The following is a 21,146-nucleotide window of genomic DNA, read 5'->3' as shown; positions in this document are numbered from 1 at the left end:
ACTCACTATATCCAGTCCTTCCCAGGGGAACATGTCCTACCCCACTTCATGGATATGACCAGGAGCAGCAGCCAAGTCCTGGACCTGAGAGGCTCAGGTTGGAGTTTCACAAAGAGAAGGACTCCAGCTTCCAAATGTATAAAAAAGTTGCCCTGAATCATTGGGCTCATCGTCCGAGGCAAGTGGCAGTGACCACAGGACATGAAAGTGGCTGGCCAGAACGTGGCTATTCTGAAGTGACCCCTTGGAGCTGGAACCCAGCCCTGGAATCTGCATGGGTTTTCTGGGTGGTCTTGCCCGAGTGAGGGTGCCCTGAAGGACCACGCTGCCTCCACGCCTCTCCTGATGACACAACCAGTGCTGGACTCAGCCCGGAGTTCTGTGCGGATGCAGGCCAGATTCCCCAGGCTGCCCCGACCTTGAAGCTCACACATAGCCAGAGGATGCCTGCCCCCAGGAAGATGTGTCCACGCCCTAATCCCCTGAATCTGAGAATGTTGCCTCGTTTGGGGGGAAAAAAAGGCCTCTGCAGATGTGATTTAGCTGGAGATTTTGAATGAGAAGATCATCCTGGAATGTCCGCGTGGGTTTAACTACAGTGATAAATGCCCTCACAAGAGACATAGACAAGAGAACAACACAAAGATAGGAGTGTTGTGGCCATTGGCCAAGGAAGTTGGCAACTTCCAGAAGCTGGAAGGAGCACAGGATAGATTATCCCCTAGAGCCTCTGGAGGGAGTGTGGCTCTGCTGATACTTTGATGATAAACTTCTGGCCTCCAGAACTGTGAAAGAATGAAATTTTGTTGTTTGGGCAGCAGTTAGCACCAAGTCCGTACCAACTTGTTATAGCGGCCCTAGGAAACTAATACACATGGTGACAGGGTTACCACGGAGGAGGCAGGACGAGGTAGTGCTCCCGAGGCCAGGTTCAGAGGACCCTGCAAGATGTCTCTAGAAAAGACCAGGACGCTGTAGTTTCAGCTGACAGCGGCACAGCTGATGAAGAGCTAAGTGGTAAGACTGGGCTGCCCTTGAAGGAGCAGCTTGCATTTGTGCAACACTTGATTCTATGCCTGATTTCTAGAGAAACCTCGCTGAGGCTCCTGTCACACCCACTTGTCCCAGCCCCAGCCCCAGCCCCTTGAGATAACAGGCATGGGTTCAGCACCAGAGGACACTTGGCTAATGTGCAAAGCCCTGACCTTCAGAGGGGATGGACCTGATACCCGGAGACCTCACAGACCTGGAACCCAGCTCCCAGGTGAAGAGAGAGAGCATGTCAGGCTCACACTGCAGCTGTGCAAGCCCCAGCACCTGCCCACATGAGACCCCAAAAGTTCATCAGCCATCAGGGCCATGTCTGCAGACCGCGTGGGCTCTGAGGACAAATGGGCACTCCAGAGGAGGCTTTGGGGAGGAGGTGAACATTCAGGGGGAGGAGGACAGGAGGGCATTTTGAGCATGGACAGGGCAGGGGGAGGCCATGGGATATCACTCTGGCTGCAGGCCAGAGCTCTCTCTAGTGGATACAGCAGGAGAAGAGGAGGAGGGGGAGGAGGCTGCTTCCATTGACCGGCTTCTCTCTGCCCAGCACGTAAGAAATCTCTTTTACTTTTTGCCAAGACTGATAGCAGAGAGCACTGGAGTTCTTATCTGCCATTGAGGATGGTAAAGGTGGCCTTCCACTCATAACGTGTGAGGATAGTGACCCTGAGGATGAATGGGAATCCCTCGGCCCTGTGCCTACACAGGCCCAGCAAGCGCTCAGCGTGACGTTGGCTGTCTCGTTCATTTCTCATAGTAACTTGAGTAGCAAGTATTATTACCCCCATTTTACAGATGGAAAACTGAGCCAGCTCAGAAGGGTGGCCCCTTCCCAATTTTGCACACCTGCTAAAAGCCAGGCCTCTTGATGGGTCTGTTTGGTTCCCAATTCCAAGCCCCCTTGAGATGCTTGGAAGTTCGTCATCCCTGCCTCCTGGCTGAGCCCCTGGGAGGGGCCGGGCATGGCGTGGGGGACAGACAGCTCTGGGTTGCCACTGCAGGCCAGGCCGGCAGCTTTATCTGGCCGGGTCCAGGCGAGCTCGCCTTGAATGTTCAGGCCAGACTGACCTGGCCCAACTGTCGACCACCACGGCGCCTTTGTTTGTGTCTCTGTTTTCCTTTGAAGACTCTGCTGGCCTGTGGACCTGGTCAGCCTGGAGCTCTGGGCTTCTGTGGGGCCTGGAGGGGGAGGTGGGAGTGCTTGTTTATGGTGTGGGGACAAGGAGGCATGCTGGCTCTGATTCCCCACCAGCAGAAACACACCCCACCCCACCCACCCCATCCCACTTTGTCTGCTCAGTGGGGGAAGGGGACCCAGGGGCAGAAGACGGACCAGCGGGCACGGGGGTGGTGGGGTATGCCTCAGCCCTTGTGTGTGTTTCTCTCTCTTTTGGGCCAATCCTGACCAACTCTCTCTCCTCCTCACAGTGGCCCACGAGCACCTCAAGGAGAGGGGACTGTTTGGCCTCCCCCCTCCAGGGACCAACCCCTCAGACTATTACCACCAGATGACCCTCATGGCGGGCCACCCTGCACCGTACGGGGACCTGCTAATGCAGAGTGGGGGTGCCGCCAGTGCACCCCATCTCCACGACTACCTCAATCCAGTGGATGGTGAGTACTGGGCCCCGGGTGGGGGTAGGGAGCGGGACAGGCCATGGGGGCTGAGGAGGGTGCATGTTGCTCCTTTTGTGGGTGAGGAGCCCTAAGCGGGGGATCTGGGATCCCTGCCATGACTGCTGTCCACAGGGGACTGAGTCTGAGCAACCCCCGCACATACTTAGTGAGTCACCGCAGGCCAGGACGTGTTTTAGGAATTGCAGTCTGGGGAATAAAACACACTCGTCTCTGCTTTCATGGAACTTCTAGCACAGTAGGGAGAGACAAACAAAGCCAAGGATGGGGTAGGAAGCACCAGGTCGAGTGGGGGCGGGCTGCAAGTTCTTGAATGAAGATATTGAGAAATCCTCCCTGGGAAAGTGATATTCGAGCAAAGAATTGAAGGAGCTGAGCAGTACAGAAATATGATCCAGACGGGAAATAGCAAATGCAAAGGACCTGGGGCAGCAGTGTGCCCTCTGAGCTCAAGAAAAACCCAGGAGGCCAGCAAGCCCAGCACCCAGGGGGTAAGGGGCTGGAGGAGGGTGGGGCCAGAGTTCCAGGGCTGGTCGGGCAGGCTAGTCGTGGCTTTGTAAGGCTTGACATGATGGGGCCCTTGGGGTGGGGAGTTGGACAGAGGAGTAATGAGATCTAACTTCTTAAAAGGAATCCCATTGTGGCTGCTGATCTGAGAGTAGGTTTAGGGGCAAGGTGGAAGCAGGGGGGTCTGGTTAGTAGAGGTGGGGAGAGTGATCACATTTTAGATAGTCACAAGATTTGTTCGCAGACGGATGAGAAAGTAGGAAGGAAGAAAGGCATTAAGGACAACACCAGGTGTTGGGCCTGAGCACGTGGAGGGTGGCTGTCACTAACTGAGCTGGAAGCTGCGAGCAGGGCACGTTGGCAGATGGGAGATCCAGTGTTCTGGGTAAAGTTCTTGTTGCCCATAATATACCAAGGCTTTCCCTCCCGTCAAATACTATCTTAATTTCCCAGGGGTGCCTGTGGCCGCCTGACCATGAGCCCCTGGGATCACCACGGAGCCCCGCCTCAGAGAAGAGGCGGGACGGGGTGGGGAGGCTAAATCCCCCCTCACCCAGCCAGTGCCATTCCACCTGCTGTTCCTGGAGCCCAGCCCAGAGATTCCCAGGGATCCAGGCCAGACAGCAGAGCTAGAAACCACTGCAGGGGGGCAGGGTTATTCTCCTCCAGCCCTGCCTGGGAGGGATTTTCCACTCCCTGATGGTAGGGAGCACCCAGGTCTGCACGGAGACCTGCCCTGGAGGGAAGTTCGGGTGCCTGCCCGGCTGCATGACTCAAGGTGGGCCTCTGCACCCCTCAGCCTCCTCCCATCCCCTAGGATTTCCCGTCCCCACCAGCCACTGCAGCTGGAGCAAAAAGAAGCCTCTTATTTCCTCAGGCCTGGCTGAGATTTTGCCTCCTCTGGGACATCTCCCCAGATGCCCTCTCCCACTTCCCTCCTCTCGATCCTTCTTTTCTCTGCCTGCCCTACCCACCTCATATTTGCAGGAGCCACCTCATGTGGTTCTGGAACCCCACAGAGCCTTCCCCTGATCCACCACAGGAGTGTCACTGGGAAGAGTCCTAGAGTCCTCCCAGCACCAGCGCTCATCCGGTGTTCTCCTCGTCATGCCCTGAGGGGTGCCATCCGCATCAGATTCCCGGGGCTGTCCCATCCCGCTCCCTTCCCCAGGGGATGGCGTTCAGTCTAGGACTAAGCGCAAATGTGGGGTGTGAGATAAGGCCCGGCCCCCTAAGCACACCCCCCCACATGCCCTCCTTCTCTCAACAGCCCTCTGGTGCCCCCCACAGAATTGGGGTGGGGTGTCAGCAGGTGGCGAAGGTAGGGCTCCAGTAAAGCTGTATGTACCTGCCGCTTGTCAAAATTAGAAACCAGACAGCAGGCACAATATAGTGCTCAAATAGCCACGTCCAAGTGTCACATCCTCCCACACAGGGCCTGCCTCCCGAGGCCTCAGGGTGGCTGGCACCAGGCCACCTGGTCAGTGGGCAGACACAGACAAACCATGGCCCAGGGATCAAGTCAGGCAGGAGAGCCCCGGTCAGCAGACATGAGCGCCTGCCCACTGCCTCCAGGCAGCACCACGCATCTGACACCCCAAGAGCCGTGGCCCCAGGGAGGGCCTGCAGGGCCAGATGTGTTCCTGAGCATCTGGGCAGAGCACGGTGCCCATAGGGGTGGCCGTGGGGAGGGAGTTTGGGTCGTGAACCGCGGCCCGGCCAGGCCAGCACCACCTGTGCGTGTCCCCACTGTGGGAACTGGCCCGAGGTGCTGGGGCACTGAATGCGGCCCGCACCGGATCCCCAGCCCTGCCTGCAGGTTGAACCAAACACGCCGTTGAGTTGGATCGCGCGTGTGAACGTGGCTCCGTGGCTGGCATGCAGTAGCCGCTCAGTCAGTACTTGTTCCAGTCTCTTTCCGCCAGATTTCTCCTTCTTCTCCTGCGGGACTTTTGTCTCTGTGTACCCCGTGCCTAGCCCCGTGCCACGACTCCTCCTGGCCACCACCCCCTGCCTCCCTGGCCTGCCACATCTGGCTTGTCAGCCCTCCTGGCAGCCCCACGATTTGCCACCCCGGGGTCCCTCAGGCTCCATGCTGCCTGGCAGTGATCGGTCATCCCCTCTGCCCTTCTGAGTCCCGGTGGCTTCCATCACTCTCAGGGCCAGATTCCGGCTTCATAACCTGGCTTGAGCGGCCTCCCCCTCCAGCCTCGGCTCCTCGCCTTGCACACTGCCTCCCAGCGCCCCGCTCCTCCTGCGGTCACCCGGACAATTGCCGTGTTCCTTCTGCCTGCAGTGCCGCTCCCTACAGGCTCGCCCAGCTCAGGCCTCCACCCGAAATCCAGCCCCGGCTTGACTGCATCAGCTCTGCTGGAGCTCCCACCCTCCCCCTCACTGGGTGCTGCTTCCCCGTTAACAAACTGGGGAGCCCTCCATGTTCGGGAGCTGGGCTGCCAAGGAGCAGGCCCTGTGTTTGCAGAGTGACTGTGTGAGTGAGTGACAGTCACACAAGATCCTAGAGTGGAAGGATGCAAACTGGTTGGGGAGAGACCGGGCCGACTTGCAGGGAGCCGGGGAGGCGGCTGGGAACACGGCCGCTTTGTTCTCAGGGGTGCTCAGCATTTGGCAGCATCTGAGGCCGAGCCGGAGCATCAGGCGATGAGCTCACCAGTGGGCGTGAGAGCGTCCAGCTCACGTCGGGCTCATCACACCCACCCACGATCCTTTCTCCACCTTTCCTCTTGGGAACGTGATTGGCTCCAGGGTGCAGAGGGAAGCTTCCGTGCTGGGCCGGAGCAGGCACATCAGTTTCTCCAGCTGAGGCCTGGGGTGGGGCTGGGGGATTTTTCTGAACCCTGAAGCATGTCAGGAACAGAGGATTCTTTGCCTTTGGTCCCAATCACTTACGATCCAAGCAAATCAAGGGTAGTGCAACGTGATATCCTGTATTTGTCATGACTTAATACAGTTTTTCTTTTCAACCCAGTTTGAATTACAACCGGAACCTTTGCTTCCGCTTTTAAAAATTTTAGGAATTTCTGTTCTGCTTTGATGCCCACATGGATGTGTCGTTCGTGTGCATCCCTAAGAGACTCCAGTGCTCAGAGCCCAGCCTCACCCCTCCCATAAACTGAGGAGCACCAGTTCCGGTGCTTTCTGCTGGTCCCAGCTGCATGGATCTGGGGAGAGATCTTCCCATTAAATTTCTTTTTGCTCAGACTCTCAACAGAGAATGGTGCAGGTTCAGAGCCCCCCTATGCAAGGGTCTTGAGACTCTCTGAGGACATGTGTGTTCAGTTAGGAAGCCTCCCATAAACATGACCATGACATGGAAGCTCTGTGCAGATGCAGGGGGCCTCAAGAGCTTGTGCGAAGTCGAGGAGACTAGCCCTTCCCTCTCTCTCTGTTTCTGTTTCTCTCTCAGTCATTCTGAGAATAGGTCTTGAGCACCTCCTATATGCCAGGCATGGCTCTAGGTGCTAGGGACACAGCTATGCATAGTCGGCCAAGTCATGCCCTCGTGGTGCTTCATAAGCTCCATGGGCTGCCCTGTGTAAGCTCCTTGTCAGGACAAAGATTATCCCATCCTGCGGCCGCCTCACCTACCCCGCCTCCTTTCTCAGCTCTTTCCCTTTCTTTCCGAGAGGAGAGAACTTCCCAGAGGCTTTGAGGTGCAGAGGTCAGGTCTGCCGGACTGTGTGGCAACCTACAGGGAAAGTGTAGGACACAGGTGGCCTTGTGTCCACATCCTCCAGGGCAGTGTCCCCAGCCCACTCAATAGCAAACCACCAGCACCATTTTTATCTGAGCCAAGTGCTATGGGCACGATTCTTTAATAGTATATTTTTAATATAGTCACCTTTGCAGATTAAATAAATAGGTGTTAGAATAGAACTGATATTTTTTCTCATGTGAGAAACCTGATTGTATCTGAGGATACGTCCTGTCCCTGTGTCCATTAGGCCGAAAATAACCTCGTCTGGGTTGAGTACACATCCTACACTGAGGAAAACCCCAGGGCGGTGCAGGAAAGGCAGGGAGGCAGAGAGGCCTCTTGCTGGAGTGCACATCCAAGCCCTGTACTCCTCTTAGGACCCGGGGCCGGGCCGCGGGCAGGACCAAGGGCATCTCCCATGTCCCTCCCTTGCTGGGGGCTTCTCAGCCTCCTGGTGGTCGATGAAGGCCCGTTGCCTCCTGTTTTTAAAGGAGGCTGATTTATAGCAGGAAGAGTGGGAAGTGATGCTGTGCGGGGAGGTGATGGATAACCGGTCAGGGAGTCCAAGGCCATCACTCTGCCCCCCAGTTCTCTGGAGGGCCGGGAATTCACTGGTTGTCACCAGGGCCTTAAAATGGAATTCTCTTGTTTTATGCTGTTGAATATTGGTGATTTAACAGCAGAATGGTAGCAGCCACCACCCCACCCCCTCCTCCTCCCACCGCATTGAGAAGATTGAAATGTTTCCGATTGAAATGTTGTCTGTTTACAGCCCATATTTCCTCCAAGCTGTATATTTTATTGTCATATTGACACTAATTTGACTTGGATGTCACCTCCGTTCTGACGCCAGTTCTTTATGCCGCCTGCGGGTCCAAGGGGGTTTTCAGAAACCAATTACATTGATCACACCGCAGAGAGGCAGGAGGAGCTGCTCGGGGGACTGCCAGAGTCCTCAATCTCTGGGCAGGGAGCCTGTGCCCAGCCTGCAGACAGGAGGGAGACTGAGGCACAGCGGGCCAGGCCACAGGTCCCGGAGGAGCAGGACTGGTGTGTGAGTGCAGGCCCGGGTTAAATGGTGTCTGTGGCTCGTCTGGTAAGCCTGCGCAAACAGCGCTGAGAGACGAGCATTACAAAGTCACTCTGCAGGCCAGGAACCTGAGTTTCTTTGTCTGCATCACAGAACTAGGAGATGGTCAGCCTCAGCCCCAAGCCTCTGGGCTCGAAGCCTAGGTGTTTTCAATCCCTCCCCCCACCCCCCTATAAGAGGGGATGAGGGGCTGTGGATAGCTAAGCATGCGGCAGGTTAAACACAATCCTCCAGTTGGGTTTCCTTAGAGCACTTCCTCAGTGAGTCCAGAAGATAGTGGGTGGGCCAAACTGTGCAGGAATGTTCCAGAACCCGTGGGGATTCAGAACCCACGAGCCAGGCCACAAGGCTTGTGTCCTGCTGTCCCCAACCCATGCTCAGGACAGCATCTGGCCCAGGAAAGGCTCCTGGGACGTCATGCTGGGTCACCGCTCTCTCCACCGCTGGTGCTACACCTGCCCTGGCCAAGCCCTGTGGAGGCCAGGTCCTTGCATCCCTCCGGCTGCCCTCTGCCCAGGCTACTGGGTCCTCAGGACGTCCACCCGGAGCTTGGGTGATATGCTGGTCACTAGCCCACAGCAACCCTGCAATAGATCCTGTTGGCCCATCTTCCAGGTGAAGAAGCAGCTCAAAGGAGGTCCAGGGACTTGCCCAAAGCCACACAGCTCAGAGCAGTCAAGGGAGGTCAGAACATGGCCTGCCTGGGGCCGGGGCCTGTTTTCAGATCTCCTGCTGTTTCTGGCTGCCCCAGGAACAGCAGCCTTGTCCCTGAGCACTGTGGAGTTACCTAAAGTGATCCCAGGTCCCTCGCAGACCCTGCCCAGTACTGTGGGTACTGCTTTCATCACTCACCTGGGCAGTGAGCTTCACCAGAGGGCAGGGCCAAGGGTCTTCCCTGCTCACAGCCCGCATCATGTCCAGCCCCGCACCTGGCATACTGCCGGCCCTGACAAGGGTCGGAGGGGCGAATGAAGTTACATTTGGAATGAGCAGAAGACAGACCCTGTGGCTGAAGCAGGGTTCAGGCGCCAGCGGCAACAGGCGTGGGCAGCATCAGGCGTTGTCTGCCCAGGTGAGGGCCGGCTGGTGTCTGGTCACCCCGGCAGCTGACAAATCACAGACTCATCCACAGATGAATGGGCGCAACGGCTCCGTCAGTCCCCGGCCATAAATCACCGGAGAAGCCACAGGAAATGAGTGCCAGGATTTTCTTTCTATTTAGTAATTTATCAAGGGAAGAGGCACATTAATAAACATATTTCCCTTGAGGGGCAGGAATAACAGAGATGAATATCACTGTCAGATTTGGCCTGTTTCCTCTTGTTAGGGGTGCATGAGCGGGTGGGAATCCAAATATTAGCAGCAAAATCTTTTCTAAAAAATGTATTACACAGATGAGCATATTTCTTCCTTTATGTGATGTGAGATCTTCCCTCCCACCTCACATTTCTCCATTTGCTGCTCGGTTCGTAAGTAATAGGAATCTTTGGGAAGATTCACTTTGGCGTCTTTGGTTTTCCTTCAAAGCGAGGACTGACAAGGGGTGAACTCAGTAAAGGAGAACAAAGAAGCTGAAAGGAGCCCGGATGGATGGACGGATGAGTGAGTGCTTTAGTGACGAGTAGACTGCTGTGTGGCCCAATCGTGTTTTCTAGACGTGCTGTCCTTTAGTATTGACATTAGGCCCACCTGCCTATCAAAACCATCCTCCTGGCCCCTGAAGAAGCTACGTTAACTCTCAGTTTCATTTTAGCAGATCCCCTGGGCTTTAGGCACTTGGTGCTCACCGGGTGCCCTCCCGATAACCCAGCGAGCCACGCTGCCCTGCTCCCATTGTACGGGTGGGCAAAGAGAGGCTCAGAAGGCTGAGTAGTGTGCTCCAAGGCAAGAGCTAAGTGTTGGGTTCGGTGTGGCAGCTAGCACAACTGTGTGTCCCCACACGGTGTGTATGTGTGTCTGTCCAGCCCAGCTGGACAGAGGCAGTGTGCTGAGTGGTTTGGTGGCCAACTGCTTGATCTCCAGTCCCTGTCTGTATTTCCCTGGGTTGCACGGCCTTGGGCAAGCCACTTGTTTTGTCATTTATAAATGAGAATAATAATGACTCCCTTCCTTCTAGTGCAATTTACACTATTTAATACTTAAAAGGTCAAACAATTTAATACATGAGAGTGCTTAGAACAGTACCTGGCACCTTCCAGGCAGTCTGCAAATATTGACTTTCCATGGCTGTGCTTCTGCTCCCCCTCACCAGCGGCTCAACAGTCACCATCTCAAACTTGGTCTCACCACTGAGCCCGCTGTCTGTGAATGCATGTAGCAATGAAAGGACCCAAGTCCCTCATGCATAAAAGTGGGGGAGCCAAAAGCAACCAGAAAACCACACCAGTGGATGCAGGCTTGCCAACATGACACCTTTGGGAGAGAGGGGAACCTTCCCCAACCAGAGGATGTCAGGATACTTCCCCTAGGAAAGGGATAACCTGCTGAGGTCTGAGCAGAGAGAGTAGGGACGAGCACTTCAGACAGAGGAAATCTGTATGTGCAAAGGCCCTGTGCGGGAAGGCAGGCGACCTGAGTGGAAAGCAGGAAGGTGGCTGGAGCAGAGCCTGGGACATGGGCAGAATGATGCCGGAGAGGTGGGCAGGGAGCACCCACAAGGCTGCCAGGCAAGACACCTTGAGGATTTGGGCTTTTTTCCTAATAGCACTGGGGAGCTCTAGAGAAGTGGGACCAGAGGGCCCAGAGGCATAATTTGATTTACACATTATGGAGCTCTCTCAGGCTGCAGTGAGGAATGTGCAATCCACATAGCAAATGGCTAAGGGCCCCAGGATGACCAGGGTTGATGGTAGGCTGGAAGGAGCTGGGGGAGGATGAGAGAAAGGGGACCTGTAGGCGGCTTGGGGGGCAGCCTCAGTCTTGAAGGAGGGGAAGATGGGGAAGCATCTGGCCAACTCCCAGGTTCCCGGGTTCCCACTCTGCTGCTGTGTGGACGGTGGGTGACTGGCTGAGCTCAGCCCAGCAGGATCCCTGTAGTGACCTGGAGCTACCTTTCAGACAGAATCTGGGGCCTCATCTGTCCTCTCCACAGCCTTGGAGTGTGCTTATCCCAGTGGCACAGGAAGAAAGGGGCTTCCAGAGTTTGGCAGCTAAGGGTGAGGACCTAGGGGAGCACCAGGGCATGAGTACCCCCAGGGTTCAGCAGTGGGGGGCAGGGGCAGCACCAGGGCATGAGTGCCCCCAGGGTCCAGCAGTGGAGGGGCAAGGAGAGCATCAGGGCATGAGTGCCCCCAGGGTCCAGCAGTGGAGGGGCAAGGGGAGCATCAGGGCATGAGTGCCCCCAGGGTCCAGCAGTGGAGGGGCAAGGAGAGCATCAGGGCATGAGTGCCCCCAGGGTCCAGCAGTGGAGGGGCAAGGGGAGCATCAGGGCATGAGTGCCCCCAGGGGTTCACCAGTGGAGGGGCAAGGGGAGCATGAGGGCATGAGTGCCCCCAGGGTCTAGAAGTGGGGGACAGGGGAAGCACCAGGGCATGAGTGCCCCCAGGGTCCAGCAGTGGGGGACAGGGAAAGCACCAGGGCATGAGTGCCCCCAGGGTCCAGCAGTGGGGAACAGGGAAAGCACCAGGGCATGAGTGCCCCCAGGGTCCAGCAGTGGAGGGGCAGGGGGAGCACCAGGGCATGATGCAGTGGGGCCGGGGCTCTGCTGAGGCTTCTACAGGGGGCAGCTGCGGGCTCTGTGCACTCACACAGGCTGACTTTGCCCTAAACCCTTCTCGGGGGCTAGCCAGCACTGGGGATGGGGGCTCAGAGATCCACAGGTCATCAGCCCTGCCCTTGGTGCCCGCACAGCTTGGGAACAAGGCACGAACACAGCAACCCTGCAGCCAGGGTCACCTGCTGCCTCCTTGGAGGAGGAGGACCTGTGGGGTCCAAGCAGCTCTGAGCAGACAGAAGGAAAGAAGGCGGGCGTCATGAGCCCAGGAAGAGCTGAGCACAGGCAAGGTGTGCACAGCAGCCACTGGAGCTGTATACAGGCAGGCCCGTCGTGAGTGGCCGCCAAGCTGCTCAACACTTACGGTTTGTGTGTGTGGCTGCCGTGCCTGAAGTGTTGCTCAGTCCAGCCCTGCTCTTTGCCAAACTGGCAGTAAAGGCGCTAACTTATGTTCATTGAGATATTCTCTCACCCAGGCCCTGAGCTGTGCTGCTCCCACCCTGACCACACCATGCGCAGGCCAGTACCATTCTGTAGACCAGCAAACTGGGTTTGAGAGAGCCTCGGCCCCTTGCCCAAGGGCCCCCAGCTGGAAAGTGGCAGAGCCACGATTCTCAGATTCTCATTAGACCGTCCTCAAAGGCCCCTCCTGCCATCCCCCGCCTCCTAGTCCCCCTGCCCCGGTTCTGTCCCCCTGCAAGCCCAGTGACGCGTGGGGTGGCTGTCCCCACAGTGTCGCGTTTCTCCAGCCCGCGGGTGACGCCCCGCCTGAGCCGCAAGCGGGCACTGTCCATCTCCCCGCTCTCGGACGCCAGCCTGGACCTGCAGCGGATGATCCGGACCTCCCCCAACTCGCTGGTGGCCTACATCAACAACTCCCGCAGCAGCTCGGCTGCCAGCGGCTCCTACGGGCACCTGTCGGCAGGCACCCTCAGGTGAGCCCAGCCCGCGGGCAGGGGGCTGAGAATCCGGGGGCGGGCTGGGGGCCATGTGGGGGGGGTGTCCACACTTTCAACCCCAGGAGAGAGATGGGACTTGCAGCTGTGAATGAGCGTGCTTGCAACTGGTTCATGAATTCAAAACCAGTAACGAGGACATTGAAATGTGCCAGTGTTTGTCTGTCTTCGTGTGCTCGTTCAGCCCCCAAACACACTTTCTGATGTGAAAAGCAACATTTACCAGGCCTGGCATGAGAGATTCCATCACGAAACCAAAGGTAGCTTTCTTTGTGTTTCTGTAGGTGTCGTGGCTGTTGGCTAGTGCTGGGGACCATGTGGAGTGTGATAGTGACTTGGGTCCCCCAGGTCTCTGAGCAGGCAGTGGGCCTCCGCTGTGGTCATAGCCTGGCACACCGGAACCTTGTGGATGCCATTCACCCTTGTGTCCCCACCCCCTCCTCACCCCCATGCAGCCCATGGCTGTTTCAGGACTCGGACCCAACCACTTTGACTAAACTCATGTCCTCCCCACGATCCTCCTGAGAGAGGCCAGGATCTGTTAGGAATGTCGGGAGAGCCGGGCCCAAGGACCCAGGGATGGGAATGATAACAAGTATGGGAGCTACCTTTTGCTTCATAAGCAATTACTCATAACCTCAGTGGTTTAAAGCAACAATAAGCTCTTCATCATCTCGCACTGTTTCTGGGGGTCAGGAATGTGAGACTGGCTTGGCTCTGGTGTCATGAGCCTGCACTGAAGACGTCAGCCAGGGCACCTGACTGACTTGGGACCTGAAGACTTGCCTGGGCCTGAGGGTCTGTTTCCAAGGTGGCTCACCCACATGGACGTCGGCAGGAGCCTTATTTCTCGTCACAGGGGCCTCTCTGTAAGGCTGCTTGACCGTCCTCCCAGCCTGGCAGCTGGCTCCCCTCCCCCACCCCCAGAGTGAGTGATGCAGGAGTGAGCGAGGAGGAAGCCACAAGCCACCTGTCCTATGGCTTAGGGTCGAGGTCACCATCATTCCTTAGTATCCTATTCTAGAGAGTGGCCCATATGCAGATGACAGGAAGGGGCCTGGAAATGCAGTAGAGGTGGAAGAAGGGGGGGACCATGTGAGCCGGAAGGCCCAGGCACCTTTCCTAGACAAAGGGGCATCAGAACCAGCCTCAGGGGCCCAGTGGGGGTGAGATAGTCTGGGAGTGATGGTGCAGGGTGCATCTCAGGCATCAGAGCATGAAGGGCTGGGATGTGGGGATGAGATGGAGCCTGGCTCCTCCTGGGGGCCAGCCTGCTGGAGTGAAGGCTGCATCCTGGGGCAAGGCCTGAGGGCGAGCTCAAAAGGGAAAGCCTGAGATAGCAGGCAGTGGGGAGCCACGGCTGGCTCTTGAGCAAGGTAAAGCTGTGCTGGCAGTAAGATGAGCTGCACTCCCCTCCCAATCCTTGGCAGGGTTTCCTCTGCCCCCCACCTCCATCCGTGACCTGTCTGCTCTTCTTTGCAGCCCCGCCTTCACCTTCCCCCACCCCATCAACCCGGTGGCCTACCAGCAGATCCTGAGCCAGCAGAGGGGCCTGGGCTCTGCCTTTGGACACACTCCACCCTTGATCCAGCCCTCGCCCACCTTCCTGGCCCAGCAGCCCATGGCCCTCGCCTCGATCAATGCCACACCCACCCAGCTCAGCAGCAACAGCAACTGTCTGAGCGACGCCACCCAGGTAGATGGGTGCAGGGAGCACAGGGTGGGTCACCGGGCTCTTGGGACCCCACAAGGGCTGATCATTGCCATTTCACTCCGGGAACTTGTGGAGGGACTCTGGGCACAGGTCTGGACAGAGGTCGTGGGATCAAAAGGGCTGGATGCCCAGTCAGGAGACCTGGGCTGGGTCCTGACACCCTCACTTTATCTTGGCGAGTGTCCAGCCAATAAGTTCTACAGTTGCCTATTTAATCAACGTAATGGGTAGACAGAGAAATGCTAGAAGTCCGAGTCTGGCGGACAGAGCACTCTGTACAGTTTAGTTTTAGAGCATAAGTGGACAAAAGGCCATCTTCTGTGACCTTTCCAGCAGACCTCTCAGTGGCAGGACATGCTAGCACAGTGCCTGGCACGTGGCAGGTGCCATTCGCGTTTGGTGAGTGAAGCCCCGTTTTGCTGATGAGGAAATGGAATAATAGAGAGAGTATTGGAGAATGGAGACGCACAGGCTTTGGCATCAGTCAGACTGTTTGGGACCCTGACTCGATGAGAGCTCTTTCAGCCCCGGCTAACACATGGGCCGAGTGGGGCCTGCCACCTAATTGGGTCATGGTGCTCATACATGAGCCTGTGTGCACGGAGCCCCGTGTGGACCTGGATCCTGGTTAGCATGAACGATGACAGTTCTTGAGATGGAGTGACTGCCCAGGCCAGTCACCTGGCGGGGCACAGCCCAGACGTGACTTCGTGCTGGGTGGAAGGCAAAACTCCACCCTGTCCCGAAGAGCCCCTCTTCCAGGATGGCCTCCCTCCCCACACCGGGGCTCCAGGTGGCCGCCTAGCACCTGCCCCTACACAGTGACTGTCAGCTCTTGTCATCACCCAATACTCTGGCTCTAGCCCCCTTCTCCTAAGGAACTAGGCCCTTCTTTCCTGCTCCCTGGGCTGGCCCAGCCCTGTTCTCCACAGACTCTGAGCTGCCCCCGCTCTTACGCTTCAACACCCCCTGCTCCAGTGGGCTGAGCAGTTGAGGCTGTTGGCACAGGAGTGATGGTGCCCAGCATTTCCCAAAGAGAGGGTTTCTTTCCATGCCCGTGGAGGTGGGGGCTTGGAAGGCTCTGCGCTCTCCCCAGGTGTGCCCCTGGCCAGAGGACCAAGTAGGAGGCCCAGCTCCTGAAACTCCAAACATACATATTGGCCCAGTCTATGTGGGGAGGATCCTGGAGGTCAAGCCCAGACAAAACTCGGGGTGTCCTCACCCTGCCCCTGTGTGACGGGCTCTCCTGCACCCCTCCCTCAGAACAAGCCGAGCAGCGAGTCAGCTGTGAGCAGCACCGTCAACCCCATCGTCATTCATAAGCGCAGCAAGGTCAAGACAGAGGGCGAGGGCCTACGGCCGGCCTCCCCACTGACCCTGACGCAGGTAACCTGTTGGCTGTCCCAGTCGTCCTGCGGCCGGGTCGGCGGACCTGGGACCTCAGCCCTGGTGGTGACTGGATGAAAGAACAGTTGCCTGCATGAATGAGTGAATCAGAGAGGGCGGGCACACCGTGAACTGTGTCCCCAGCACCCTGCACATTACATACTCATCAAACATGTGTCGCATGAAAGGATGGATGGATAGATGGATGGATGGATGGATAGATGGATGGATGGATAGATGGATGGATGGATGGATGGATGGATGGATGGATGGATGGATAGATGGATGGATGGATAGATGGATGGATGGATAGATGGATGGATGGATAGATGGATGGATGGATAGATGGATGGATGGATGTCCGGGGCTGCAGCCATCTCCACCCCAGCACCTCACACGAACCTTGATCAGACTTGGTCGCTTGTGAATTCATAGCCTGAATGACTGTGGCTCCTGTCTGGTTGCCCCTCTCCCTGGAATTCCACCCTCCCACCTCGTGCCCCTCACTGCCACTTCACCCTTTCCTGACCCTCCTGTAGAACAGGACTCGCATCTGCCTCCCGGAGTCCACCTTAGCTTCTAGGTCATCTTGCCTGTCACCTACACTGCTCTGCAAGCTTTGGAGAGGTCACACTTGCAAGAAGTGCCTGATTTGACTCCACATCACCAGGGTTTGCACAGGGACTGGTGTAAAGTAGCTATAAATTAGATTTTCTTTTTTTTTTTTTTAAGATTTTCTTTATTTGAGAGAGAGAGAAGTGCATATGCTTGTGCAGGGGTCGTAGGGGAGAAACAGAAGGGAAGAGAGAAAGGGAAAGAGTCCCAAGGGGATCCCATGCAGAGCCTGATGCGGGGCTCGGTCTCATGACCCTGAGATCATCACCTGACCTGAAATCAAGAGTCAGATGCTCAACCAACTGAGCCACCCAGGAGCCCCGAAATAATATTTTCTAATGACTCAATGCACATTTGAGGCAGTGAGTGGCATGATGAGGAGAGACGGAAGGGAAGATGATTCTTGGCAGGAAGGTAAAGAATGGAGCAACCCAGAGCCCAGGACTGGTCGGTTTTAGGGCTGAAACCCTGTGTAGGTCCCTTGGGAGATCCTGCCACTTATTCGGGCACTCTAAGACAGCAGGCAGAGACAGGCCCAGTCCTTGGGGCAAAGGCCTGCTCCGGGAAGGGCTTGGTGTGAGTGCTGACCCCCAGGTGAGCCTCCCGCCCCCCCAGGCCTCTTACAGTGCCATGGTCGCCATCTGTTACTACAGAATCACCAGCTTTGACACCAAGGATGCAGGGGACCTCCTGTCCCTGTCTCCCTACATCTGCCAGACCATCCTTTATCAAACCTGTAAACCATCGGGCATGCTCTGGGCACTTAATTTTTATGAAATATTGGGTCCTGTTATTGTCAGGCAAACAGAGGAGTTGGTGACAAATTCTTCTCCCCTCGCTGACGCCAAAGCATCTCAGCATGATGCATGGTAGGCACGAGGTTGGCCATCATCGGGGGCCGTTGAAATTGATGAGGACGGCACGTATCCGGGGGAGATAAACATGCTGTAGCCGCGAAGACAGGCGCTGAGCCCCCGGGAGCCCCTGCCCTACCCTCTAACCCAGAAAGGCAGCACAAAGCCCTCCTTATTGCCCCACCTGGCTCCTCACACGTGTCGTGCAAGGAAAGCCGTTTGTCACGAGAGGTTGTCACCGTGTCACTCAGTGTCCTGATTCAGTGACCTGGCTCATTTGCAAGGTGGATGGGCAGGCTTTCCCTTGGCAGGCAGTGCAGCATAATGAGCCCCCACTCTGCTTAAGCCCCCCGCACAGCGGGCGAGGATGACGCCTCGCTCCATCTGGAGGCCTGAGTGCACCCACCGCCCCTGTGCCATCTTCCACTCACACGTCCATCTGGCAGCTCGTTCGAGTCTTCTTAGAAATAAGCGGGAAATTAGGAGCAGCTCAGGAAACTACAAGTCTGTGTCCAGTTTTTGTGACAGTGTGGAGCAGGTGTAAAGGGGACCTCGCAGGCCTCCCGTTACTAAAGGTCCTGTGCTGTGCTTGTAACGTGGGCCTTGTGCTGCCCGTGGACTTAGGATACCACATGTCATCCTTTGCCTTTGCAAGGCAAGTGCATTAATTAAAGTGCTCTGAGAAGCGGCCAAAAGCTCCCCTGAGTGTAGGAGCCCTTCGCAGCCCCAGTGGAAAGTTGGGCAGGGCCTGAGTCTGCGGCCAGCCTGGGGAGCCGTGAGGCCCACGTCCCCACTCCCAGAAATGTACTCAGCATTAGTAATGAGGCTAGTGGACAAGCTGCAGGCTCCGCCTCGTGGTCTCTGGAGCCTATGGGGGCTGGGGCTCCCGACGGGGGGTGGTGGGGGGCTGTGTCCCTCTTAGTCTGAGCCCTAGATGTTTTCCCCAGAGGCTCTTTTGAAAGACAGAATATTCCTGCTGTTTTGTAGATAGCATGAAATTGTAAGCAGCTCGTTCTAACATCTGCTTCTTTGCCTGGCTTTGCTCCTGAACCTGCCTAGTGAGCCAGCAGCATACTAGGGAGTCCTTGACATCCTGCGGAGGTCCTCACTGGCCTCCGTCCCAGCTGGGCACATCTGGGCCTCCATTTTTACCCCCACTCTCAGCCTGCCCCTGTGTCCCCTGACCAGCTCTGTGTCAGCATCAGCTGGGGCGGGGCTCCCTGGGGATAGATGCTCAGGCTGTGGCTCTTCTGGGAGTGACAGGCTTTATGCTCTTTGAAAGGAATTCTAGGCACCCAGCGTCGGGTGAAGGCCTGTCTTGGGGGCCTTTCCTTTGCCACCTTGAACACGGCCCATGTGGGCCCCATCCTGATGGGGAGACGTGAGTGCAGATCTAGGCTGTCATGTACTCACTGAGTGCTCTACAGAGAGCAGGGTGGCCTCTCCCTGAACCCGTTTTCCTGGCTCTGCTGCACGAATACTGACGCCCACATCTCAGGGCTGTCGCAGGGAAGACGAGGCGGTGGGAGAACATGGCACAGCACGATCGCTCCGCCCTGAGCCTGAACCGGAGCGTGCTATGTGTCCCAGGGACGAGGGAGCAGTGTGCGAGTAAGTTGTCGGAAGGACCAGGCCGGATGCACTCTGGCTGTCCTCTTGCCTCCTCGCAGGAGCAGACCTCGTACATACTATAAATAAAAACGCCCCATCCTGACCCCCTGGGGCCAACCCCAGCTCCCCCAGAGGAAACCGCACCAAATAAGCAAAAGTCGCTGCCCTCTTTTCTCCTGTTCTTCCAAGTCAGTTGACCCAGGATGTGATGGGACACTTTGGTGATGACAAGCCAGCGCAAGAGAGGAAGGAGGGGCCTCGGGACAGCTGTGCAACAGGAGAGGGATGGGTCGGAGGGAGCCAGCTGAGGAAAGTGGCTGAGTGCATACATGTGCATGTGTTTGTGTGTGTACATACATGCTTGCATGTATGCTTACGTGTGCATGCATGTGCATGCATACATGAATCCGTGTCCACACCCGTGCCAGCCCAGGGTTCTCGGTATAGACTGCCTGGGACCAACAGTGACCTTTTGCCAGGGGACAGGTGGCTGAACATGACTCATGTGGGTATGCTCTGCTCCTCCCCCAGGAGCAGCTGGCTGACCTCAAGGAAGACCTGGACAGGGATGACTGTAAGCAGGAGGCTGAGGTGATCATCTACGAGACCAACTGCCACTGGGAAGACTGTACCAAGGAGTATGACACGCAGGAGCAGCTGGTGCATGTAAGCCTCAGAGCCCCAGCAGCCTGCCCCGGCCGGCAGAGCTTCCAGGCCCTCTACTGGAGAGAAGGGGCTGGAGGAGGTGGCTCCAGGAGATGCCTGGGCCACAGCCTCTGAGCGCTCTCCAAGTGGGAGGCATAATTACTTATCTGGGCCCTGCCTGCTTCTAAAAGGGTACTTACAAATATATACATAGTAAAAGAGATTAAAACAAAAATAAATGAGAAGATCCAGGAGAAAGGAACAATAACATGAAGCCAAGAGTAGAATGTAAAAAACTAAGTGCTCTGAACTGTAATTCACATAAATATCTCCCCGCCCCCCCCGAGCTTCCTAGCAGCCAGTGCAAAAAGGGAAATAAGACCAGTTAAACCAGCCAGCATCTGCAAGATAATAACAAACCTGACCCTGAAGCCTGAAAGAAGTTCCTCCCATGAGGAAGGAATTAGTAATTTCCTCTGGGAGGCCATTCCCAGAGACCTAGCATACACAAGTGCAGACGGAGTGTGTACACCGTCTCAGGAGTGCTGCTTAAAAAATGCCTGGAAACTGACAGGTCAGAACACCAGAGAGGCTGTGGGCCCTGGGTGTGCCTTTCAAGTCATGTCTCTTGGTCCCCACTCTGAATTCTTTGACAGCAGCATTCACATGATGGCAGTCAGGGGGTAACCCTTGAGGTGGCAAGAGCAGAGGCTTCACAGCTGGCTACACCACAGCTAGCCAAGTGGTTCCAAACAAGTAACTGAGCCTCCACGAGCCTCAGTGCTTTCTCCTGTGATGGCAGGTGAAGCCTGCCCCACAAGGGTGTGAAGGTTAGATTGTGAGGATACCCACCTAAGCACTTAGCAGATGGCATTTCATACATGGTGGTTCCCCTCGCTGTTCCCCACACCAGCCCTGAGCGGGTCTCTCTTCTCCACCCAGAAGAGAAATTAAGTTCGAGAATAACCCTTCCAGACAACCACACACACACACACACACACACACACACACACACACACACACAAAACCCCTGGGGGGAAGGAGGGCTTTTTAGCCCCAGCCTTCTGCCTCTGCCCAGGACTGTCCCTGCGGGCATAGGGGAGCGCCTCGGCTTGGCCCCAGAAAGAGAAGGCCCCAGTGAGAAGAGAGCCGGCCCCTCTGCCCAGCTGTGTCTTTCTCTCCGCTCCCTGGGAAGATGGATGGTGGCAGGCACACAGGCAAGCTGGAGCCCCCAGTCGATTATTAACAATTTGTTGCTAAGTAAACCAATAAGAAAAAAATGAAAGGCATTGTCAGGAAGCATTTTTATCATTTGAAAGGCTTTAAAAATGGAAAGTGAGGCTAATATGATAAGATTTCCCTGGAAGTTCAAAGCGCTGTAGGTTTTACTTGCTCCCACGTTGACATTTGTATGCACAACAGCCGGGCGTGCATCTCAGGGCGCGTGGGCCTGGTGGCTTTCTGCCTGTCTGGGTCGGGTGCTGCTAGGACCCGTGGGCTCAGCTCTTGGACAGCCCTAGAGCCTGCAGAAAGATCTATGGCAGCACCGTCTGGTAGAAAACACCCCACCAGCCCCAAATGCCCTCCACGTGTGTAATTTTACATTAACCTGGGAGCACATTTTAAAAAGAGTAAAAGGAAATGGGTGAAATTAATTTG

General features: G+C 56.3%; 1 protein-coding gene across 1 annotated transcript in view; it reads left to right on the top strand.

Moving 5' to 3' along the window:
- Nucleotides 1–21,146, top strand: part of GLI2 (GLI family zinc finger 2) — a 255,864-nt gene that overhangs the window by 219,807 nt on the left and 14,911 nt on the right. The window contains exons 5-9 of the mRNA XM_072757539.1: nucleotides 2,476–2,661; nucleotides 12,440–12,641; nucleotides 14,145–14,358; nucleotides 15,640–15,762; nucleotides 19,374–19,508. Of these exons, the coding sequence (XP_072613640.1) occupies nucleotides 2,476–2,661; nucleotides 12,440–12,641; nucleotides 14,145–14,358; nucleotides 15,640–15,762; nucleotides 19,374–19,508 (860 nt within the window). The remainder of the gene's footprint in view (nucleotides 1–2,475; nucleotides 2,662–12,439; nucleotides 12,642–14,144; nucleotides 14,359–15,639; nucleotides 15,763–19,373; nucleotides 19,509–21,146) is intronic.

The sequence above is a fragment of the Vulpes vulpes genome, chromosome 5, assembly GCF_048418805.1.
Source record: "Vulpes vulpes isolate BD-2025 chromosome 5, VulVul3, whole genome shotgun sequence".
Classification (NCBI taxonomy): Eukaryota; Metazoa; Chordata; class Mammalia; order Carnivora; family Canidae; genus Vulpes; species Vulpes vulpes.
Note: the sequence above shows the minus strand (reverse complement) of the source record. Positions and strands in the feature narration are given on the sequence as shown.